Source organism: Pezoporus wallicus, unplaced genomic scaffold, assembly GCF_028554395.1.
Source record: "Pezoporus wallicus isolate ANWC-B61680 ecotype Strahan unplaced genomic scaffold, APGP_CSIRO_Pwel_v1 contig_4166, whole genome shotgun sequence".
Taxonomy (NCBI): Eukaryota; Metazoa; Chordata; class Aves; order Psittaciformes; family Psittacidae; genus Pezoporus; species Pezoporus wallicus.
The window spans coordinates 647,150-671,725 of NW_026637685.1; the positions used below are offsets into that span (position 1 = coordinate 647,150).

The following is a 24,576-nucleotide window of genomic DNA, read 5'->3' on the forward strand; positions in this document are numbered from 1 at the left end:
GGGAGAATTGTAAAAGGGCTGTGTGGGATGTGGCTGAGCAGAGCATGGGCTATAGAATTTATTCCCTGTGCTAGAAGGGGAATCAAAGATCAGGGTATATGGGAAGGATTTTTTTTCAAGGAAAACTTGCTCTATCAAGGAAAGATTTTACGTCTGGGGAGATCAAACCCTTCTAAGGGGTATGCTAGAAAAAACTGAAGAAGAGAATGGGTTTCCTCTGCAATGAGACAGGGCATAAAGGCATGTCCTGCACAGCAGAGAGGTTGGTCAGAGAAAATCCTCTTCACATGTGAAATTGCTGTGGCAAACTGTGAGAGACACCCCTCTCAAGGAAGGGAATCAATAAACCTAGGTGAGAGGCACCTGAAACGCCTTTTTGGGAAGTGAGAATTATATGAAGGTTCTGCAGAGTTAGGTGGCTGAAAGAACTCCCGTGCCTCCCTGAGTTAGTGTATTTGAGGGAAGATAATTCCTGTATGGTCTTAAAATCTGTGCTTGGGGGCGGGACCCCAACATAATAGAGTATGTCTTTGGTCCACTTGAAATGACAGAGCCAGGAGAGGCACAAAGCAGGCAGGTTTCCAGATCATTTCCCAGCATTGCTGGGGGACTGCACAGAGAATGTGCCTATTTAGGAAGGTGATGGCGCTGAGAAAATTGAAAGTCAGGAACGTAACTGCCCAGCAGTCAAGCATTAACCCCAGCAGAGTCTGTCTCGCCTGGTCAGGTTGAAACTTCTCTGGTGCACACCCTGAGTTGCAGCAGTGAGGCCAGGCAGGAGATGGAGGCAGCAGAGATGTCAGAAATGTAACATCAAGAAGCTTTAACAGCAAGTCTCCAACAGCTCAGTGGGTCCTTGCAGGCAGGTCTTGGCTTCCAGGCAAGATTTGAGTTGCACCAAAAACACAGAGGAAGCTTTCTTCTGCCATCTTGGATGCCTGAGCGTTTATGCTTGATGTTCTGCTCCCTGGGCAGGGAACACTCTTTCCTCCTTTCCAGAGATTCCTCTGCCCCCGTTGCCCAGAAAAGCATGCAGAAACAAAGCCAACGTAAATAACTGTATGTTGCAGTTGGATTTGTTTCCTGGTATTCTCTCAACAGCACAGGACAAACTAAATTTTTTTTTATGTAGAAATTAGTGATTTTGTTTCAGGAGGAATAGCATCAAGGACCCGTGGATCATAAATTCAAGTCCTCAGCTCTTGATCCTGATATGTAATTAATTTCATAAACTGTTCAACTCTGGTTTAAAACGGTTTAAGTTTCTCATCCTGTTCTCTACTTGGCAGGCTGGTTCAGAGTCTCACTTTTTCAGTGATTAAAAACATCCTAATTCCAGCCTAAACATGCTTGTAACCACTGTATTCCCATCTTGTTTTGTCAGTCATTTGCCTTGGATTAGTGTAGTTTTCTTTCCCATTTTAATTTCTCTCACTGGTTCTATTGGGGAAGTCATAGCTGTGTAAGTCCTTGGTGTGTTAAGTTTAGCAAGATAAGTTGTTTAGTCTCTTCTCATGACTGTCATAGTTTAAGCCCAGCTGGTAACTCAGAACCATGCAGCCACTCGCTCACTCCCCCTCTTCTTCCCCCCTCTGCTCCTGGAGGGATGGGGAGGAGAATTGAAAGACTGTAACTCCCACGGGTTGAGATAAGAACAGTCCAGTAACTAAGGTATAACACAAAACTACTACTGCTGCCACCAGTAATTATAATAAGGAAAACAACAAGGGAAGAGAATACAACTGCTTACCACCCACCGACTGATACCCAGCCCGACCTGAGCAGGGATCTAGCCCTTCCGGGTAGCTGCCCCCAGTTTATATAGTGGGCATGATGTGCTGTGGTATGGAATACCTCTGTGGCTAGTTTGGGTCAGGTGTCCTGTCTCTGCTTCCTCCTGGCTTCCCCTCCTCACTGGCAGAGCATGAGACTGAAAAGTCCTTGATCAGAGTAAACATTACTTATCAACAACTAAAAACATTGGTGTTATCAGTGCTGTTCCCAGGCTGAAAGTCAAAAATACAGCACTGCACCAGCTACTAAGGAGAAAAATGACTGCTACTGCTGAACCCAGGACGGTATCCACCCCTTATTCCATACCATTCACGTCATGCTCAGATCCCATATTTTAAAATGTACCATTGCTTTTTGTCTCTCATATATATGTACACACACATATATATATACACCCACACCCACACAAAAAGAGAAAGATATCATTCCTTAGTCCATGGACTGATCCCTCTAAAGTTGCTGAATTCATTCAGTCCATGATGTCAGGCTCCACTGCTTGTAACAGTCTTGCAGAGCAGGAGAGACTGTGCAGTGTTGGACTGTTGCCTGCTGATGACACCGCGGAACTCATCTGGTCACTGCTGAGCTCATCTGGTTTTGTCATTCTTTGTTGGGATGATGGCCGGAGGGAGGTCAGGGTCAGGTGACGGTGACCTGAGGACAGTTCTGCTGCTGTTGGCTTTTCCCATGACTTTATTCTCAGCTGATGATCATGACGGCACAGATCTTCTTTTCAAAGCCCAGAGTGGTGGAGATGGGCATCTAGCTGATGTGTTATATAGTAGGCAACAGCATATAATTGAGTTCTTTGGCTGTTTTCCCCCAAACTTAAATCCCCTGAAGGCCCACATTGGACTTCCCCATCCTCCAGCATTACCCACCAAGTATATCCGGGTCCCTGAGCAAAAGGGCTTCATTACCCGAAGCAGGAATAACCCAGACTGTCTTCCCCAGCAAATTCTTTACATGCACCACAGGAACTTTGTCCCCCTCTACAGTATGTAAAAGTTCTGACTGGGCTGGGCCAGCCCTGTTGGCAGATCTCCTGGTGTTGACCAACCAGGTGGCTTTTGGTAAATGTGTATCCCAGTGTTTGAAAGTCCCACCACCCATTGCTTTCAGTGTAGTTTTTAACACCCCATTGTACCGTTTGATTTTCCCAGAGGCTGCTGCATGGTAGGGGATGTGATATACCCAACTCAATGCCATGCTCTTTGGCCCAAATATCTATAAGGTTATTCCGGAAATGAGTCCCATTGTCTGACTCAATTCTCTCTGGGGTGCCGTGTCACCACAAAATCTGTTTCTCAAGGCCCAGAATGGTGTTCCGGGCAGTGGCGTGGGGCACAGCGTATGTTTCCAGCCACCCGGTGGTTGCTTCCACCATGGTAAGCACATGGCGCTTGCCTTGGCGGGTTGGTGGAAGTGTCATATGGCCAATCTGCCAAGGCTCCCCATATTTGTGCTTCAACCAAAGAGGCGTGAATAACCTGGGCAATAGTGTCCATTGTTAAGCCCACCCCTCGATCACGAGCCCATCTGTATGTTGCATCTTTGCGTTGATGGCCTGAGGTGTCATGAGCCCACCAGGCTAAAACTAATTCGCCCTTATGTTGCCAATCTAAATCCATCTGAGACGCTTCAATCTTAGCCCTTTTTATCCACTTGTTGGTTGTTCTGGTGTTCCTCAGTGGCCCGACTCTTGGGTACATGGGCATCTACATGACGTACCTTCACCACCAGGTTCTGCACCCTGGCAGCAATATCTTGCCACAGTGCAGCAGCCCAGATGGGTTTACCTCTGCGTTGCCAGTTGCTCTGCTTCCATTGCTGCAACCATCCCCACGGGGCATTTGCTACCATCCATGAGTCAGTATAGAGGTAAAGTACTGGCCACTTTCCTCATTCAGCAGTGTCCAGGGCCAGCTGGATGGCTTTCACCTCAGCAAACTGACTCGATTCACCCTCTCCTTCAGCAGTTTCTGCAGCTTGTCATCCAGGACTCCATACAGCTGCCTTCCATCTCTGATGCTTTCCCACAATACGGAAGGACCCATCAGTAAACAAGGCATACTGCTTTTCACTTTCTGACAGTTTTTAAACAGTGGGGCCTCTTCAGCACGCATCACCTCCTCCTCTGGAGACATTCCAAAATCGTCGTCCTCTGGCCAGTCCATGATGACTTCTAAAATTCCTGGACAACTAGGATTTCGTATTTGAGCTGGCTAAAAATGCTGGTGTGTTATCAGCACTGTTCTCAGTCTGAAGTTGAAAGCACAGAACTGCACCAGATACTAAGAAGGAGAAAAATGACTGTTACAGCTGAACCCAGGACAATGAAACAGACTCTCAATTTCTCTAAATAACCTCAGAGCTGTCTCTTCAACTGAATCTTCTCTGAATGAGTCACTCCTGAACACTGGTAATTCTAATTCCAGATAGTAGTATTCCAGATGAAATCTTGTCAGTGCTTTCCACAGTAGCATTAATATTTTATATTCCTTAAACCTTTATATTCTATGAACAGAATCTGGTTTTAGAGTGCCTCACTTCTGGTTTATGCCTCAAGAAATTTATCCTTTGGTTAGGACTGCCAGAGGACTGTTTCCCTACTCTAAACTGATGTTTTGCCAAGAAACTTCAGGAGTTTCTATCAAACATGGGTTTCATTTATTTTTCCCTAAAAAAAAAAAAAAATCCCTTTTTTAAAAGAAAAAAAAATTGAAAGGAACACTTCAGTTTTAAGAAAAATTTCATTTTCGATTCAAATAATAGATGTAACATAAAAAAAGTGGTACTAAGTGAGAAGCTTCAGACATAGTAAATAGAACACTAATGAAAGGGGAAAATAAATGTTCATAAATAGTGATTGAAGAGTGTAGACTCAGGAATGGTGAGCTTTGGAGATCATTTCCGCAGCTTGTTAACAGCTTGGTAGTTACATAAGATACACAGAATCTTTGGCCAAACAGTTTTTTTAGCATAGTCCATCAAGCAGGCAGAATGCACGTGTGGAGAACAGCTATTCTAGCTGTAATCAGCAAGTGCTTTCGTTGGGGTGGGTCCATCTAGTATGTTAGAATAATGACCCAGAGAAGATAACCTTTCATGGTTACCAGAAGGGGAAAAAAAAAAAAAAGTCAGTGTGCAGAAATAGCCTTTCATAAAGCTCCTAATGTTTCTGGTTCACTTCCAAAATATACACGTCCTTTGGAAGCCTTGTCTGGGGAGCAGAACATGGGATTTCAAGTTAAATTTATAGAGGCTCAACTATTCTTGCATTCTTTAAAAGCATTTATACTAAATCCTTCTGGCATGTACTGTCACTGTGGAGAGTATTATAGATCATAATATAACAATCACTTTTCAATTAAGGTGCCGTTAATTCATGCTTCAGAAGTTTTAATTCATAAGAAACAAGCCTTGATTATTATCCTGCACCGTGTTTGTTTAAGCAGTTCTTCCTGCAAATGGACAACTGGGGTGCTAGTGCAAAGCAGTTTATAAACTGCAAGGGCAGGGGCCATCAGAGCTTTACAGTAAATTTGACTTTAAACGTATTTCACCTCTTTCTGTGACAGAAAATAGTTTTTTCTTTCCTCTTTCAGATATTTGATGGGTAACTAAGGCTTGTAAGATCCTCTCAGTGCTGTTTCATAGTGACATGACTACACAGTGTCTCTATGCCTGCGGTTCAGATTTATGGCTGTCAACTCTTACAAACATTTTTGTAATAGGTGCAAGCAAGAAAACGAGTCTCAACTGTGTTTAACTGAGCTCTTTGTCATGTTGTGAAGATTATTCTGTTGCATAGAAATGGAGTGCTGATTGGAGGTATATCTAGTTGCCACATGACACTGCGCTTGCCAGTCCCTGTTTGACAGACTGTTTGACTCTTTGGCTGGGCCTTTTGTCCAAAAGAGACCATCTAAATTTGACTGAAGATGAAATGACCTGTTGCATTTAAGAATTCTTCATAATTTTTTTGAGCTGATTTAACTGATGATACTAGTATGCAACTAGACTATATTTTCTCCTAATACTATTAGGCCTAAATTGAAAAACTCTTGCTTTTAGTGATAGTTGGATCTATTCCTTCTCCCATTTTTCCTTATTTATTAATTTGTAAGAACATTATGGAGGACTAGAGCTGGAGCTGTGTATGCATATATAAACACAGCAATGAAGAATCCTATTACATCGTTATTTAAAAGGGAAATGATGACCATGTTAAGAAATGAAATCTTTCAGTGAGGAGTACACAGGAATTTATGATATGAACCAAAAGGATTTGGTCTTCTGTGTAAAATGCATGTGATTAAGGTCAGCCTATAAGCATAAACGGTTCCAATCTGCAACTGAAAAACTGCACCCCTGTCTGCGCTAGAGATTAGAGCTGGCTTGTTTTCATGCACATTTGGTCAACAGATGGTCCAAGTATTCTGTGGGCATTCTGGCAATGTAGAAGTCTGCACATCAATGACAAAAATCCATCATATGAATAAGTAAATGTCAGTGTTCATCTGATTAGAATGAATACCCAGTGTCAGCATCTACAGAAAAAGTAGTGTAGCTGGCTGACTTGAAAGGACAAAAGCTAGCAAAACATCATATCATTGCTAAATTAGCCCATACCATTAATTCTGATAAGACTGAAAGAACAGAAAGACTATGAGGCTTGTGTAAAAAATAGTTATTTGCCTCTGGTCAGAGGAGTTAGCTAATATTTGCTGTCTTTCTGGATTGTTACCTTAGAAATAAAACAAACAAAAAAGATACTGTGAATAATTCTTCTGCTCAATTGTATTTGCTGTGAATGGTACACAGAAGTCATATTTCCCTAAACACAGGAGAAATAAACAACAGCAGGCAGTTTCTGGCCTGATATGCCTAGGAATACTGGCTCTTTCTTTAGGGTCAGTTTTAATACACAGTGTATCTGTCAATGTGGCTTAAGGTATCCCTCTCTCTCTCCCCTGCCTTCATGTCACCCACACACCTGTGCCACAGAAGTTTTCCCTTCTTCAAGCCCCTGTTCCAGCTGGGCTGTTTTTCCAACTAAGTCAAGGGACTGAGGTAGCTTAAAAGGAAAAGAACAGAAAACATGAAAGGGGCAGTGAGGATAATTACTGTGTCCATAGAAGAAGCTGTACAGGGGTCAGATTTCAGGTGAGGAGATGGGGAGTGGGGCAAAACATTGGGGACTTTTGCCTGGAACTGGCACATAGCACTTTTTGTTACGAAACGCAGCATCTTTGTTGCTGTTTTCATCACTGCTTCTCCAGTTTTTGATCCATTTCTTCCCCTTCCCAGCTGAAACCAGAACCTTTATCTGTGGTCAGCCTCAGTTACATCTCCTAAAACCTTGGGATTTAATTTCTGATCCATCTTAAATGGGACCAGTGTTTTGTAGCTGGCTTCTGTTATTCTCAGCAGTCTTACTGGGTGAAGGACCAAAACCCTATTCTCTCCAGCCTCCATTCAGGAGGGTTGGTGTTATTATCAGTTTTAACATGCTTGATGAATGCATGTAGATCAAAGACAACTTTTGATGGTGTCTATTAACACCTTGTAAAATGGTATGCAAACCTTCCTTCTTTCACTGATGGAACAGAAGTTGATTATGTTTTCATGAGACGATAGTACCAGATTGGAGCCTACACTTGCTTTTTACATCCCTTTGAAAGGGCAGAGAAGGGTGAATGTTCAGCAGCTGTGCCTCTATAAACAAATGTACTGGTACACACTGCTGTACCTATATAACACAGAAAGTAAATACTGGTAATGTATTTGACAGTGTCTAAATTGCACAAACCAGACAACTGGCTAGAAATACAGCAGGTTGGGTTTTTTTTAATGTGACTGATTCTGTTCCTAACTGACAGTAATTTTATCATGGTGTTTGGATACACTGTTGACAAGGTGATGTCTTTTGCACACATTTGTTTTTAATTTTTGTTACTGAGCTCCAGTAGGATTTTAACAATGCAACTAATTGCCGTGCATATTCAAAAGATGAAAGAGTGCCCTTAATGTGTTATTCATAACATGGAGTATGAGAAAATTATAAAGCCAGGATTGTCTTTAAATATTAATTTCGTGGTAGCCATGGATGCATTAGGCTCTTGTAAAGAACAAAAACACTGAATACAACTCTTAATTTTTTTTTCCACACAGTTGACTTTTATAAATATTTTCATTCTTTAGAATGGAGGAGACAGTGAGAAATCTGCTGCAAAGCCAAGGATCCCCAGGCCAGCATGGAGAGGGAACTGTCAATATCGTGAAGGTGTATCAGGTATTAGTGACTTGCTGCCTGTTTTCTTGTGATAGAAATGTTCTTTAAAACAAAAGTTGCACTGCTGAAATAAATGGGTCTGGCATTGCTTCCTCTATTTGTTTATTACTTACGAATACTTATGAGTGGTGGTTGGTACCATCTACATTTTCCCAGGTGTTCTCTCACCAGAGTTTTAAGGTTTTTTTCATTTTTACTGTCATTGTGTTATCTACAGTTGTTGCTCCTCACAGTTCACAAGGGACAGAGAAACTAGTTTTGAAGACGTCATTAAAGCACTTAATATTTTTAATTGATATATTCCAGCATCTTTAGAAAACACAGATGCTTTTAACATCTTGACCTTCAGATTGTGATGTTTAAATTTATCCACTCATATTTTTATTGCCATAAGATTTACATATCAAGCTTCATAGTTTCTTATTGCTGCTTTTGGCAGGTGTGTTTTATCAGTTTCACTTGGGGTACAGAGAGAGTGTCTCTGGACAGAATTTAAGAGAGCAAATATTTTAGAGGTTTTTCAGAGGGAACCAGAAAGGAGAGGTTTATGTTTTCCTAATGTACTGATGTATTCTGGAAGTGGTGAACCTGAAGTGGTGGAATGCCTTGTTAAGTGTCTGGAAAAAGGAATGAGGTACATCCCAGTTAATCAGATATTCTGCACATGAATTCTTAAAAAAAAAAGAACTTAATGAAGTAGTCCTATCCTGTAACTTTTTAAACATAATAAGCATTCCTTATGAAGACATAAAATGCTGACATAATATATTAAAGTCTATACTGGTTAGTGGTCCTTCAGATAAAACACTTCCACAATTCTGGTTGTGTCAGTCCATTCCTACAACTGATGGCTCAAAAATACAGCAATATAGCTAAACAAAACTTATATTAAAGAGTATTTATGACTGTAATTAAATTTTCATTTTAAGCTTGGATTGAAGGGAAAAGAATCTCTTAGATTAACCTTCCAAAATAATCACTTTTTCTTCTTAAAATGATACCCTGTAAAATTTAATTTCAGGACAAATTAAACTTTTTGTTGAAGATAGTGCTTTTAGAAACTGGTTATAAAGCATCTATATTTTACTCAATACCCTTTTGGGATTCAAAAATAAAACTCAGTTCCCTCCTCTTGGTTTGAACTTTAAATCCACACTTCCTGCACAGTGAGTCTTCTGAAATGGGCTCAGTATCAGTTTCTCCTTTGACTGGATTACTTGTCTGTCTGTAACAGACAGCTGGAATGGTTTTATTGCCTGCTTTTCTGTATGCTGTCTTACCATGGAAGCCACAGTAGGGTGGTACCATAATTATGTTTTAGCTTCTTTGGGTTTGCACTCTCAACAAGAAAAGCAAAAAAGTACTTCAGTTTCTTTCCATCAAACTGAGGGTTTGTTTTTCTTTTGGGCACTAAACTGGAAAAACATTAGCTGTGTGGTCTTTTGAAATTTAAAATTGTGTGTGCGGCTTTCCTAGAGGGGAGATAAACTAGTCATTCTAATTTCGGTGCTTGTGTATTCTTCATCTTTTTTTTTAACTCTTGGAAAAAAAAAGGTAATTTGATTGGGGTTTTGCTTTTGCCTCCTTTGGGGTCATACTGAGGTGGGCATTTGTTGCCTTTTGCCAGCCAGCAGAATGGGCACTGTAGTGTGTTTTGTGTAAAATCTCTTGGGCTTATTTTCTGACCAACAAAACAAGGCAGTTCTGCCCAGCTAAATGTTAGCAAGAACAATTCTTTGTTTTAATTCAGCTTCGCAAACAGCCCTTTCCACCTAACAAAGTGCTGTCTAACCCCCTTTTTCCCTTTCTTCTGGACATGGGGTTTTATTTGAATCTGCAAGGTGGTAGCTGGGATGATTTCCCAAACCTTAGCCTACCTATCTTACAGAGTGAAGTCATCTCTCTCCCAGGAGCTTAAAGCACCCACATACCTGTTACTCTGGGATAATTTTAAATCTCCACACCTTCCTTCTCTTCCTGTTCGTGTTCTTGGGAATGTTTTCATTCATGATATCAAAGCCATCTTGGTTTTTAGCAATTTTCATTTCTTCCATAATGTCAGTATGCAATGTTATTTGCTTATGAATTTCTTTTCCTAATTCATGACTCAGAAGCAATGGGTTTTCCTTTCCTGGAGGAGTAGCTAAGCTACTGCATCATATTCATGCCATACATATATGTCATCATATATTAGTCTGTGATTAGTAAAATAAGTAAAATAATGCCGACCATTTTCATGAGCTTTTTTTTTTTTGACTGTCTCTGCCTTCTTCAGCCTCACATCCCTTTTGTTCACTTTTATGACAAATTTCTGAACAAGTAGGTTTTTTTCTGGGAATTTCAAGGAATGGCTCTATTCACATGCAAACCAGCACATTCCTGCCCTCATATGGCTATATGTACGTCAGAAATGGGTTCACTGGAGGTGTGTTTGTTATTCAGTTGAATGGTAAAAAGTATGCAGTGTGATTTAGGGAACAACTGCATGTAATAAGAAAAGCTAATACCTGAAAGGCTCTTCAGAACAAATTGTTGGCAAAGAATCTGTGATCTGAAAAGTTTACGAAGTATTTTAACATTGGAAAATGTACTAATAAAGCATTATATGAAACAATATGTTATTGAAACCAGCTGTGTGGAAATCCTGGATGAACATACCTAAATATGTGGTAAGTTTTATTGCAAACATAGTGTATGGGTTTGGCAAGAGGCATCAATATTGCAATAGAAGAATTTCATTTTTATCTTTCCAAGTGCATTCAGACAGTTTTTTGCTATATTTGTAAGGGTAATTCACAAATGGGAATAGTTTGAATGTACAACCTAGGTAATGTTTCTTAGAAACACTGATGTAGTCAGGTTTTGGGAAACCTGATAACCATATTATTATTCTGTATTTGTAAATGAGGTAAATATGTGAGCTAACATGTTCAAAAAAGATTTTTATTATCTGAATTCCAAGTGACATACATATATCTTTATGCACAAAATTTACTGAATATATAAATAGTAACAATATTTTGAAAGCAATCCCCTACAATCAGGTACCTTATAGAACATACTCTGAATTACCTTTCTCTGTGATGATTATGGTATGATTGGAACAATATCATCAGTACTCAGTGCAATAGAGTATCAGTTTTTACTGCAGTTTCACAACCATACATTTCACAACAAATGAGGACATGACCTAGATGATCTCCAGTGTGACTTAATCAACACATGTCCTATATTCTCTGACACCATGGTAAGTTAGTTTTAGTGTGTGAAGCCTGTTAAAATTAATATCTGAATAGTCATAAAAGATACCTCTGTGCAGTAAACACTTTTGATCTATTGACCATTGTCTACATACTTGTCTTTTTACAAATCTAATTATTGTTCTGGGATGTATGAAATTGAGTTCTTATTATAATACCAATATGCCTGACTCCAGAATAAATATTCTTGCTAATGAACATTAAATGTTGCATAGTGATCACGTTGGAAGAATAATAATAAGATAGAGCTTAGACCATGCAGTATTACTGCAATACTATGTTAGGTCTTGCTGGGATTCTTCCTTGAAGTAAAATATTCTAACCCTTTTCATAGAGCTAGTTGCCCTGTGGGAATTAAATTTGCTGGACTTACAGATGGATGATGTGATTAGGGTAAAAATTTAGAAGCAGGACTGTACATAAAATTCTCCTCTGTTACCACTTTACATAATAATAACTGAGGGAAGATAATGAATGCTCATGTAAATGTAGACAAGAATATGTGTGATTTGAATTGCCTTGAACCATAGTATTACTTGCTTAAAAGTTTACTTGACCAAAAGGGTCTAGTAAGTAAGAGCTTTATGATGTTTACAAGAGCATTGCTCATCTGAAAGTAAGATTATGAAAGGACAAACCAATGTCCCATACATTAATATTATTCTCATTCAAGACACAAGTACTTTAAGATGAAGAATTATCCCTAGAAATAATTGTGTGCAGTACCTGAACCCACGATATTAAAACAAGCATCACACAGACTTCCCTTCCTAAATTTGTTCTCATGATTTAGATATAAAAACTAGATTCTCTTTCCTGTTTGATCACAATACTGGATATCTAGGTAGAGTTCTACCTGATTACAGATCACTCAAAGACTTTAAAGTGGTTTGTTTTTTTTTAATTTCATTTGACTTTATATCAGTGTACAGTGAGCTAAATGGTGAAGAGTGTTGTAAGTTCACAGCTTGTTATAATTCTGGACTTGTCAATGTGTGCACTAAAGATCAGGACAGACATGGTGCAGTCACATCGGAGAGGAAGGATGATCTGCTGTTTAAAGCCCTGTGTTTGGGAGACTACATTTTAATTCTTTCATTTGCTACAAATCTCTCAATTTCCTTGGACAAATTCACATTATCTGTCCATCTTTAACCTTTGTCTGTATAAAGAGGAAAAAACCATATAATTTAATCTCAAATATATTTAATATGACATCATATACATGAACTGCTACTTCTGTGGTAGCAGGAACTGTTGAAAGTACTGAGCTAGATAATGAAGAGATTATAAAAAAAAGAAAAAAGGCTTTTCATATTTCCTTGTAAACTTTGTAAAAAGCTTACTTCCCCTAAGGAGTTTGTTTAACATACAAATACTTCTAATACAAAAGGAATCAATTTCAAAGCGGAGCTTTGATGGTCTTCAAGGAGGGCTAGCCTGTCTTGAATCACAAAATACAGAAGTGGGAGTTTGCTGTTGGGAGATCAGGGATTTTGATACATGAATTGAAAACTTAGGGAAATAAAAGCATATGACTTGCAGGGGTTGTAACCTTTTCAGAACCCCACTGTGCTTCTTTGAGATTTGCACTCAAATATGCTGTGGGGACCAGGCACATTCTTTTGATCAGCAGGAACTGAAATCCTGAGTTGTAGATAGCATGAAGCCACCCATGCAACGTCACTGGTGTTGTCATCCCTCAACCTCTTTCCTAGTACACAGTGTCTTTGACCAGCTGATACAGTCTAGAGTATTAGAGGGGATTTTCTGCTGGACAGTGCAGGTCTTCAGAGAATGACTACAGAAATTCAAGAGGGGAAGGATAGGAGTAATGCTCTAGGGGGTTGGTCATGGAAAATGATCCCTGTGCTGAGGTCAGTGCTGCTGAGTCTGCACCAAGAGAAGCCGGGCTTGAAGAACTGATGGGGATTATAGGTAGCCCTAATAGCAGGGCACATTTCCAGGTTTCTTTGGCCCTTGGTGCAAAGGAGAACACCTTGATTCCTTCTATTTCTTTCTGTAAGTGGTATGTCCCCTGTCTCATTTTTGCTCCACTTCTCATTTTGGCCCCCATGTGACTGCACTGATAATCAAAATGGCTTCAGACAGTTTGAGCAATTGCAGCCTAAGTATTTGGATGGGCTTTTCTCACTGAGTAAGAGCTGTGACACTGTTTCAGCTGTTTTATTTTCTCACTGTGGAGGGATGACAAGATTTTGAGAAGTAATGACTTCCGAAGAGATTTCTCAGGCTCTAGTGTGCACCATGAGAATAATGGCATATAGCTCCATGGGGGACATCTGTCCCATTTTCAGGGCATCACCGCCAGTGCAACATTAACTCACACTGCAGCTTCACAGGAGGAGTGGCTTTGAATATAGGAAAGTTCAGTTCCATTTTCTGCCCTCTTTCTGGATATAAAGATGTGTACATGTGCCTGCCTTATCCAAAGCTTAGAAACAGTATTTATCTATAAATAATACCAGTAGTTTCAGTAGAAATAATTTCAGCCCTACAAGACTCATAGCTCTCAGGTATGTAGTCTGGAGGGTTTTGCCAGTTGCTTTCTGAAGCAGGTGTCACTGTGAGTGATACAGGCACATTTCAGGTGGCATTGTTGGCCAGATCAACACAATTTTTTGTCTGCATGTTTTGTGAGACTCAAGTGTGGAACAGTTGTTGTGACTGTCACTTCTAATTTGCACAGCCGTTGCTGTTAACAGCTCTTTCATGAGAAGAAAAATGGTATCCGTTGGGAATATAATTTTATCTTAAAATGAAATTATACAAGCTTAATGTTCAGAACATTGATATGTGACATTTTATGGATGGGGCATGGCCGTGAATTATAAAAACAGCACTAGTTGAATTCCCTAGCTGAAATTCACATAGGATTTTTAATGCTAACTTCTACTGCAGAAAGAGGAAATATATCCTTAAAATTAAACTTTTATCTCTGGACTGGAAGTGCCCACAGGATGCATCAACTATTTCCAAGCTGCTAAGGAGAATATTATTAGGCAACGCTTAGCAGTTTTGTGTCTCCCAGAGAAAGCAGAAGAGGAGCCACCCCCACCCTTGGGAGCTCCACTGGAAATCGAAGGCTGTAAAGGAGAAAAGCATTTGCTGTTGGACTGCTTTTCTGTACAGAGAAATTCAGGGCTAGTTCAGTAACAACTAATTCCTTATGGCTTTTCTTCTGGTGGATTTCCACCACTGTGTGAAGATTCTGATAAAAAATTGTTCTTATATTTAACTAAAATGAGGTTGGATTCTTGCCCCCAAAGGAGAGTGACAGTGCTTCTCACTTTTCTAAATGACAGTCTTGTTGAAAGGAACATATGTGCAAATAGTTTTCCCTTTTTGTTTGTTTGGAATACAGTAACAAAGCAATGGCATTACATTTAACATAAAGTCTCATAACTGAAATGTGCCATTTGTGTGCCTGTTTCTCAGAAAACAAGCTATTCTTTCCTTCCCAGAATCCTCTATGTATCTATAGTAACAAGAGGTGATTTGATGGCTACTGTTACGTATTATTGTAATTCTACATTTCCATTTTTCTCTACAATATAGTGCTTCTGTCTTGTGCTGTATCTTCCTTCTTGTTCTTGTGGGATGAATCCACAAAAATCAGCCCACATACATTGCCCGAAGCCTATACATATGAAACAGGCATAACAGAATTTCAGAGACACTATTTGGAAAGCAATGTGATGATGTGGTTCACAGCCTGACTGATACAGGTCATCATAATGCATACAGGGGCTTCCCATTTCCACGCAGCAGGTTGTCTGCAGCCTTAATTTTGCTCTTAATGGCGGTGTTCTGGTTGCCTTGTTTCTAATTCAGGGATGTATTTGAGAGAAATGGATATGGCTCTAACATGAGTCTCTTTCATAATCCTAAGAGACTGGGATAACCTCCTGGAGTTTATAGCAAATACCAGTTTTAAGATAATCTGCCTGATGCTTGGAGAGGTGTTGGTATATCTGCATGTGAAGGCCAACCTGGGGCTCTTTATGTGGATGTGTTTCTCAGACAGATCAAATCACATCTACCAGCAGCAGCAGGGCTGTCGTGGCACACAGGCAGAGGGCAGCCCATTTTTTGGCTGTGTGAGAAAGCAGGTCTGCAGGGCTGCTATGGCACACTTGCTGTGGAGCCCAGCACCTCTTTAGGACCTTCTCTGTTTCCCAGTAGAGAGATCCCCAGGGAGTTGCCATGTGCCATCTGGCAGCTGCTTTTAGTGCTCCCAGGTCTGTAGCATGTCTCCTGGCTCTTTAGCAAAAGAAAATTTTAATAAGGGGGTCTTACCTATCTGTAGCCTATCCCGATCCATGTGAGGATCCAGAAGTGCTTTCTTGAGCTGATACAGCATTGCCCATCCTGGTTTGGTATTGGAGAGGTTCAGGCTGGGCAGGAGGGTCAGGCAAGTAAGTAAGAAGTATTTTTTAGCTGTAGATTACTTTGTGTTTTCTGAGTTAGGATAATGAATAAGAAATAAGAAATAGAGACCATTTTATGCAATCAGCTGTCTAGTGACAGAGGTGTTGGGACAGAAAAATTGAAAAAAGAGTTTTTATTCCTCAGTATTCCAAGGTTGGGTCTTACGTGTGGCTAAGTCACTTGCTCTCTCCCTGTTTCTACATCTCCATAAAAGTTATTGTTCACTCTGCATTCTGAACTGGGATTCAACCATGATAAAGAAGTGTTACTTTTTAAATACTGAAAGTTGAAAAAAAAAGGTAAAATTTTATTTACTGAGTAAAAAAAAGAAAAAAAAGGAGATTATGCCATATTCACATTCTCTCTTCGAAAAATATTAAAAAAAAAAGGCTGCAAAGGGAAGGAAAGTCAGCTGCTTGTAGCAATTTAAATCCAGAATAGTTCTATTGCTTTAAATTGCTGTTACATAAAACTTAACTGAATTAAATTTTCAGAATAATTTGGCTTGTTTGTACTTCAGTCAAAGGTAGAGACTTCAATAGCATCACCGTAGGCAAGTGTACTTACTTTAATACAAACTCCTTCAGGAAAGTTTAAATGCTGCAGATGGGTTTCCTGGGAGGAAAGGTGATTAAGTATGGTACTATAATGAACCAATTTATAAGAGGATATCTGCATGAAAAATCACACTGCATGTTCTTTTCATAATACCATATATACACATACGAAGAAGGAACAGCTTAGCTTCTAGAACAGGTTTTTTTTTTTACTGCTGACTTCACTGTTCAGTGTAGCTGAAGTCTTCCATTTTGAAAAGGAACAACAAACACAATGAAGTATAGCCACATTGCCCTGCCACCACTGTGCCTGAAACCTGGCTTGAAAGAGTCACCTCCAGAATGGGCAGTATTTCATTTCACTTCTGACAGATGAAGTGCCAGAGGCCAGGGTGCTGTTGATAATGTGAATATCCATTTACTAAAGGCAGGATGGTGTCAACAGCAATATTTGGTTGCAAGGTTAGTGTAGTTTACTTTGACACTCAGGACTGACATTCGGCTGTGGACCTGAAGACAAGAAACTCCCATCTGCTCTTACTGATCTGGTAAGTACATTGAAAAGTGAACTTCACTAGGAAGGTTTTCTTCTTTTACAGTCCTTTTAATCTGAACTTATTTCAGAAAAATAGATGTTTCCGATGCATGGAACAGCCAATAAAAGCATCATCAGGAAATTTATTAGTGTTACTGCAGACCTGTTCAATAGGGGTGATAGCTTGTACTAGTGAGGAGTGTTTTGAGTGAAGAATAATATGTAGTACATTTAGATTGATATGCCAGTGGTTGGAGGCTCATAGCAAAAACATAAAGAAAGTACTTTGTACTCTTACCCGTCACATATACTTAATCTGGGGAATGTTACTGCTCACTTCATTCACTTTGTAAGTAAAATTGAGATTCGAAAGAAGAGTTTCCTGTACTTTTCCTGACAACGTTAATGTTAAACTGTGAACAATTTAGGATGTTTCTGTAAAATTTTGGTGACAGGTGCATTCTTTTCTTTCAATTTTGATCAGCTTGTTCTGAACAAAAGCTGTTAGCTAAACAAAAATATATTATTACTACACTTGCTGATGTGCTATCTAAAACAAAGCTATATTGTAGTCTGTCCTTTCACTGGGAGAAAATAAAGCAAGAGAAAGCAGGAAAATACATAGATAGAAGTACGCAAGGTAAAACTGAAAGTCATATTTTTGCAGCCTTATAGTCAGAGATCATTTAGATTGCACTGTCTAGTTGTATGAAATTACTTTGAGTTTTGTACATTCTAACTTGCTTGCTGACTTACCTTTTTTTTGAATCATCGTGTTTAATGGGGTTCTCAATAGTAAATAAAAATTAAAAAAAGAATATTGTAAATGGAACGGACATATTCAGGTCACAGTGATATCAGTGACTACCCCTCTTGCAGGAATCTGAATTCATCACTCTTACTTCACATTGTTCTCACTTAACATACAAGTGTCTTTTATATATTACAGGTTTCACTGCATGAAATAAGTTATAAGGCATATTAGAAGATACTGCAGAATGTCAAAGGGCATGTTCAAGAGGGATTGAGCCACAGTAAACAATTGTTAATTATGATTGTTAATTATGATTTGGGTCAATTGCTGAGGTGAGCAGCTCGAGAGAGGACGCCTTCAGCACCTGAGCTGGGGGGAAGCTCAGCGTCCAGGAGCCTCAACTCAGAGCGGCAAGAGCCACCGAGGGAGCCTCAAGTCCTCGACAGGACCTGCCCGGGAGCCGGCAGCTCAGCTGACTCACAGGGGGCGGAGCCAGGAGCAGCGGCACCAGCCCTGAGTGGGTAAAAGCCGGCCCCTGGGAGAGCGGCAACCAGGGCGTGGCAGTTTGCGCTGATAGGGGAGCGGACCCGGTCTGGCTGCCCCGGTCTGGCTGCCCCGGCAGTGGCCAGCGTAGGCACCCGGACAGCGCCGATGAAGGGGAGGCTGCAGTGCAGAGCTCGGAGTGTAGAGAGTGCCTGCACTGGTCTGGTGAGGGGAGGGGGCACAATGGGCAGGGCTGCACCCGGTGCTCCCTGGTGGAGGTCCTCCTGCAGCAGGGGCTGAGCTGCGGGACGCTGTCAATAGGCTACGAGATGTCAGGGAAGCTGAGAGGGAGCCGGACTGCTTGCTTCAGGCCCAAACTGTGCAGAGGCATCAAGCGTCCACTGTAGCTCATGGAGGAAAGGAGGCCGCTAACCCAGAAAGCTGGGAAATAGTAACAAAAAAAAACCCAAACAAACAACAACAACAACAACAACAAAAAAAAAAGAAAAATAAAAAAAGGAGGAAGAGGACAGTTAAAAGCAAGGGGCTTCCTCATAAACCTGATGTCCACGCTCAGAACTGCTTTGCTGTCCTGCAGGGGGCTAACGAGGAAACACACTCGCACCAGGAACAGCTGGCTGATTGCACTGGTAAAGATCTCTACTAGTGCTGCCAGGAAAACAGTGGGTCGTAGTAGTAGGGGACTCTACTTAAAAAGGGACAGAGGCACTCGTCTGTCGGCCTGACCTTGTCTCAAAAGAGGTGTGTTGCCTACTGGGGGCACGGATCAGGGATGTGGTAGAGAGGCTGCCTGCTCTAGTAAGTCCCACTGACTATTACCCAGTTCTAGTGATCCGTGTGGGTGCTAATGATATAGATAGCAGTAGCTCAAAGAACATAAAGAAGGACTGCAGAGCCCTGGGAGAGGTGTTTAGGGGCTCTGGAGCTCAGACTGTCTTTTCGTCAATTCTCCAGGATACAGGGGAGGACCTAAAAAGGCTGGGCAGATTTGCCAGGTTAATGAATTATTAGATCGGTGGTGCCATAGTCAGTGGTTTGGGTATCTTGAGCATGGGACTCAATTTAGTAGGCCAGGTCTAGTGGGGGCTGGTGGAGCTGGTCTGAAAAGCGGAAGAGCGGTTTTGGTAGGAGGCTTACCAGACTGGTCAAGAAAGCTCTAAACTAGATGTGTTGGGGGAGGGGGGCATCATTCCGTCCCAACACTCCCAGTCAGTTGCCAGCACCTATAATAAATCCTCGGAGCAATGTAGATATATTCCAGCTGCTCCAGCCAATGAGCTGGCTTCATTTGGAGCTCGGCTCAGATGCCTCTATACAAACGCCTGTAGTATGGGGAACAAACAAGAGGAATTAGAGATGTGTGCACGTCTACGGGGGTATGATATAATAGATATCAGAGAAACATGGTGGGATGGCTCCTATGACTGGAGTGTTGGAATGGAAGGTTGCAGGCACTTTAGAAAAGACAGGCCTAGCAGGCAGGGCAAGGGAGTTGCTATTTATGTCAAGGATAGGCTGGAGAGTATGGAACTCTGTCTGGGGACAGGTGATAAGTCAACAGAGAGTTTGTGGGTCAGGGTTAAAGGGAGAACAGCTATGGGAGACATTACTGTGGGGATCTGTTACAGACTGCCTGATCAAGACGACTCTGTGTACGGAGCACTCTATAGATGGATAGGAACAGCCTCACACTCGCAAGCCCTTGTTCTCATGGGTTACTTCAACCACACTGGTATCTGTTGGAGGGATGGTATGGCCCAGCACAAGCAATCCAGGAGGTTCCTCGATTGTGTGGAAGACAACTTCCTTCTGCAAGTAATAGAGGAGCTGACAAGGAGAGGTGCCATGCTTGACCTCGTGCTCACCAACAGGAAGGGGCTGGTTGGAAATGTGACACTCCAGGGCAGCCTTGGTTGTAGCTATCATGAGATGGTCGAGTTCAAGATCCTCAGGACAGTAAGAAGAGTGTGCAGCAAGCTCACTGCCCTGGCCTTCAAAAGAGCACACTACGGCCTCTTGAGGAATCTGCTTAGTAATGTTCCATGGGATATAGCCCTAGAGGGCAGAGGGGCCCAAGACTATTGGTTGATATTCAAGGATCACCTGCTACAAGCTCAGGAGTGTTGCATCCCAACTAGAAGGAAGTGCAGCAGGAGGGCCAGGAGACCTCCTAGGATGGATAAGGAGCTGCTGAGAAAACTTCGAGGGGAAAAAAGAGGCTTATAAAAGAAGGAAGGTAGGACAGGCAGCCTGGGAAGAATACAGGGATGTTGTCCAGGAAGCTAGGGACCAGGTTAGGAAAGCTAAGGCCCAGTAAGAATTAAACTTGGCTCAGGATGTTAAGGATAACAGGAAAGGATTCTATAGGTACGTAGCGAATAAAAGACAGTCTAGGCATAACGTGGGCCCTCTCCGGAAGCTATCAGGAGAACTGGCTACCCTGGATTTGGAGAAGGCTGAGGTTCTTAATGACTTCTTTGCTTCAGTGTTCACTGTCACATGCTCTGACCACACCACCCAAGTCTTGGAAGGCAGATGCAGGGACTGTGAGAATAAAGACCTTAGGCCCACTGTAGGAGAGGATCTGGTTTGAGACCATATTAAGAACCTGAACATGCACAAGTCCATGGGACCTGATGAAATCCATCCGTGGGTCCTGAAGGAGCTGGCAAATGAAGTTGCTAAGCCGCTGGCCATCATATTTGAAAAAACATGGCAGTCAGGTGAGGTTCCTGACAAACTGGAAAAAGGGAAATATAACCCCCATTTTCAAGAAGGGGAAAATGGATGACTCAGGGAATTTCACACCAGTCAGTCTCACCTCTGTCCCTGGCAAAATCTTGGAGCAGATTCTCCTGGAAGGCATGCTAAGGCACATGAAAAACAACAAGGTGCTTGGTGACAGCCAGCATGGCTTCACTAAGGGGAAATCCTGCCTGACCAATTTGGTGGCTTTCTATAATGGGGCTACGGAACCGATGGACAGGGGGAGAGCAGTTGCTGTCATCTACCTGGACTTGTGCAAACTGTTCGAAACTGTCCCACACGACATCCCTGTCTCTAAATTGGAGAGACATCAATTTGATGGATGGACCACTCGGTGGATAAAGAACTGGCTGGATGGCCACACACAAAGAGTTGTTGTCAATGGCTCAATGTCTGGCTGGAGACCAGTAACAAGTGGTGTCCCTCAGGGATCAGTGTTGGGGCTGATCTTGTTCAACATCTTTGTCACTGACATGGACATTGGGATTGAGTGCGCCCTCAGCAGGTGTGCTAACGACACCAAGCTGTGTGGTTCGATTGATATGCTGGAGGGAAGGAATGCCATCCAGAGGGACCTCGACATGTTTGTGAGGTGGGCTGATGCCAACCTTATGAGGTTTAACCATGCCAAGTGCAGGGTCGTACATCTGGGTCAGTGGAGTCCTAGACACAGCTACAGGTTGGGTAGAGAAGAGATTTGGAGCAGCCCTGCGGAGAAGGACTTGGGGGTGTTGGTCTGTGAGAAAATGAACATGAGCTGGCTTCAGTGTGCGCTTGCAGCCCAGAAAGCCAACCATATCCTGGGCTGCATCAAAAGGAGCATGACCAGCAGGTCGAAGGAGGTGATCCTGCCCCTCTACTCTGCTCTTGTGAGACCTCACCTGGAGTATTGTGTGCAGTTCTGGTGTCCTCAACATAAAAAGGACATGGAACTTCGGAACAAGTCCAGAGAAGGGCCACGAGGATGATCAGGGAACTGGAGAACCTCCCGTATGAAGACAGTCTGAGAGAGTTGGGGCTGTTCAGCCTGGAGAAGGGAAAGCTGCATGGAGACCTCATAGCAGCCTTCCAGTATCTGAAGGGTGCCTGTAGGGATGCTGGGGAGGGACTCTTCATTAGGGACTGTAGTGACAGGAGAAGGGGTAACGGGATAAAACTTAAACAGGGGAATTTTAGATTGGATATAAGGAGGAAATTCTTTCCTGTTAGGGTGGTGAGGCACTGGAATGGGTTGCCCAGGGAAGTTGTGAATGCTCCATCCCTGGCAGTGTTCGAGACCATGTTGGACAGAGCCTTGGGTGAGATGGTTTAGTGTGAGGTGTCCCTGCCCATAGCAGGGGGGTTGAACTTGATTTTCTTAAGGTCCTTTCCCACTCTAACTATTCTATGATTCTGTGATGAAGGAAAAATTTCTTGGTGAGGGAGAAAGGGTAGCAAGGTGCCACTGGAAAACATTTTTAAACCTTTTTGGAATTGTAAGTCAGTAGTTCTTGGAGCAAGTGCTCCCTTTTTTCAGCTTGTGCTGTCAGGCTGAGCTAGTTGTGCATAGCTTGGGGCTGTTTTTCCCCTGAAAGTACAAAGAAACCCTCATCTACAGTTTCTGTCTACATCAACAATCTGGAAATACTCATTTCATATCAGTCACTTTCAGTGAAGAATAGTGCTGAACACTAGGAGGTCTGCAGTGAAAGTAACAATGAAACTACATTATCTAAGAATACATCAGGACTACAGAATGGCCTTACAAGAAAAAAACACAGTTTATTATTATGTTTTCATGGTTTAACCCTACCCAGCAACTGAACACCACACAGCCACTTGCTCATTCCCCACTCCAGCATGATGGGGGGAAGAAAACTCAGGGGCTGAGATAGGAACAGTTTAATAATTGAAATAAAATTAATGGTGGTAATAATAAAAAATTGCAATGAAAAGGAAAATAACAAGGAGAGAAAAAAGCAAAAACAAGTGATACATACAAATTGCTTGCCACCAAGTGACTGATGTCCAGCCAGTCCCTGAGCAGCAGGCCTGCACCAATTTTCAGCCTAGTTTATTGCTGAGTATGATGCCACGTGGTTTGGAAATATCCCTTGGGTCAGTCAGGGTCAGCTGTCCTGGCTGTGTCCCCTCCCAGCTTCCTGTGCACACCCAGCCTGCTCACTGGCAGGGTGAGAGGCAGAAAAGGCCTTGACCCTGTGTAAGCACTGCTCAGCAGTAGTTAAAACATCCCTGTGTTATCAACACTGCAGCACAAATACAGTGCATAGACCCATACCAGCCACCATGAAGAAAATTAACTCTGTCCGAGCCAAAAGCAGTGCATACGTCAACAATTCTGCATATAAACTTGTACATTGCAGTTTGGGTTTCAAGGTTAAGAGTGTCTATATCATAGCAGGAAAGAGTTCTTTAGAAGTGTAGTGTAGTACGCCTGGTTCAACAAATTCAGTCACCGAAATCTAAGATAGCTATTTAGTAAATATCTTAGTTAGAAAGTCCTGTGAAAGCTTCTGAGATACTATGGAAAGTGCTAAATGTTTTGAGATGCTGAGATAACACTTAGCTTGGATTCCATATTCTTTGCATTCTGGGATGGAAGGTAACAAAGCATTCTTGTTACCATTGTCTCTGTGTACAATCTGTTACTAACTGCATTGTGAATAATTAAGTTGGTTTGGTTTTTCTTCAAGTAAGTGCTTATGACCAATCTTAACAACTATTTAATTACATATCTTACATGTATTTTATTCTTGGGTTAAAAGTGTGATTAAAGTGTGTTCTTTGGAAAATTACAGGTGTAACTCTCAGAAGAATTTGCAACCATTTAAAAGCATTTTCTCTAATAAACTTCAGAAGCTGAAGAATTTAAAGGAATTCAGAAAAAATGCCAATATACTCAGGCATCACAGTCTCACACCTGAAATTGAAATAGAGATCATTTGTATCTGAGGGATCTTTACCGCATTGCATCTGAAACATTTCACATCTCTGAAGAACTTGTGTTTATCCCATGAAAATGATCTTTAGCTTCTGTAAGCAAAGATGTCATCTCTAATTAATACTAATCAGTTTTCAGACAAGCATTTAATGCTCACTGGGAAAATCAGCATTTCAAATATCTTGATTTTTTTTTTATTTTAATTCCTGTTTGGTTCAATCAGAATTTTGTCACATGTCCTTGTGAAATGCTGCTGTTCAGAATCAGTACTGTATCACAGTATCACAGTATCACAGTATGCTAGAGATTGGAAGGGACCTCAAAAGATCATCTAGTCCAATCCCCCTGCTGGAGCAGGAACACCTAGATAATGTTACACAGGAATGTGTCCAGGAGAGTTTTGAATGTCTCCAGGGAAGTAGACTCCACAACCTCCCTGGGCAGCCTGTTCCAGTGTTCCGTCACCCTCACTGAGAAGAAGTTTCTTCTCAAGTTTAAGTGGAACCTCTTGTGTTCCAGTTTGTACCCATTACCCCTTGTCCTATCATTGTTTGCCACTGAGTAGAGCCTGGCTCCATCCTTGTGACACTCCCCCTTTATATATTTATATACACTAATAAGGTCACCCCTCAGTCTCCTCTTCTCTAAACTATAGAGACCCAGCTCCCTCAGTCTTTCCTCATAAGGGAGATGCTCCACTCCCTTAATCATCTTT

The 24,576-nt window shown here is 41.6% G+C and overlaps 1 protein-coding gene across 12 annotated transcripts in view; it reads left to right on the plus strand.

The window, feature by feature from the left end:
- Nucleotides 1–24,576, plus strand: part of NCKAP5 (NCK associated protein 5) — a 505,074-nt gene that overhangs the window by 337,726 nt on the left and 142,772 nt on the right. For 11 of the 12 annotated variants that reach the window (XM_057407188.1, XM_057407190.1, XM_057407189.1 and 8 more), the window contains one exon: nt 8,002–8,092. The exons of the other annotated variant lie outside the window; for it this stretch is intronic. In XM_057407188.1, the coding sequence (XP_057263171.1) occupies nt 8,002–8,092 (91 nt within the window). The remainder of the gene's footprint in view (nt 1–8,001; nt 8,093–24,576) is intronic. 12 annotated transcript variants of the gene reach the window in all.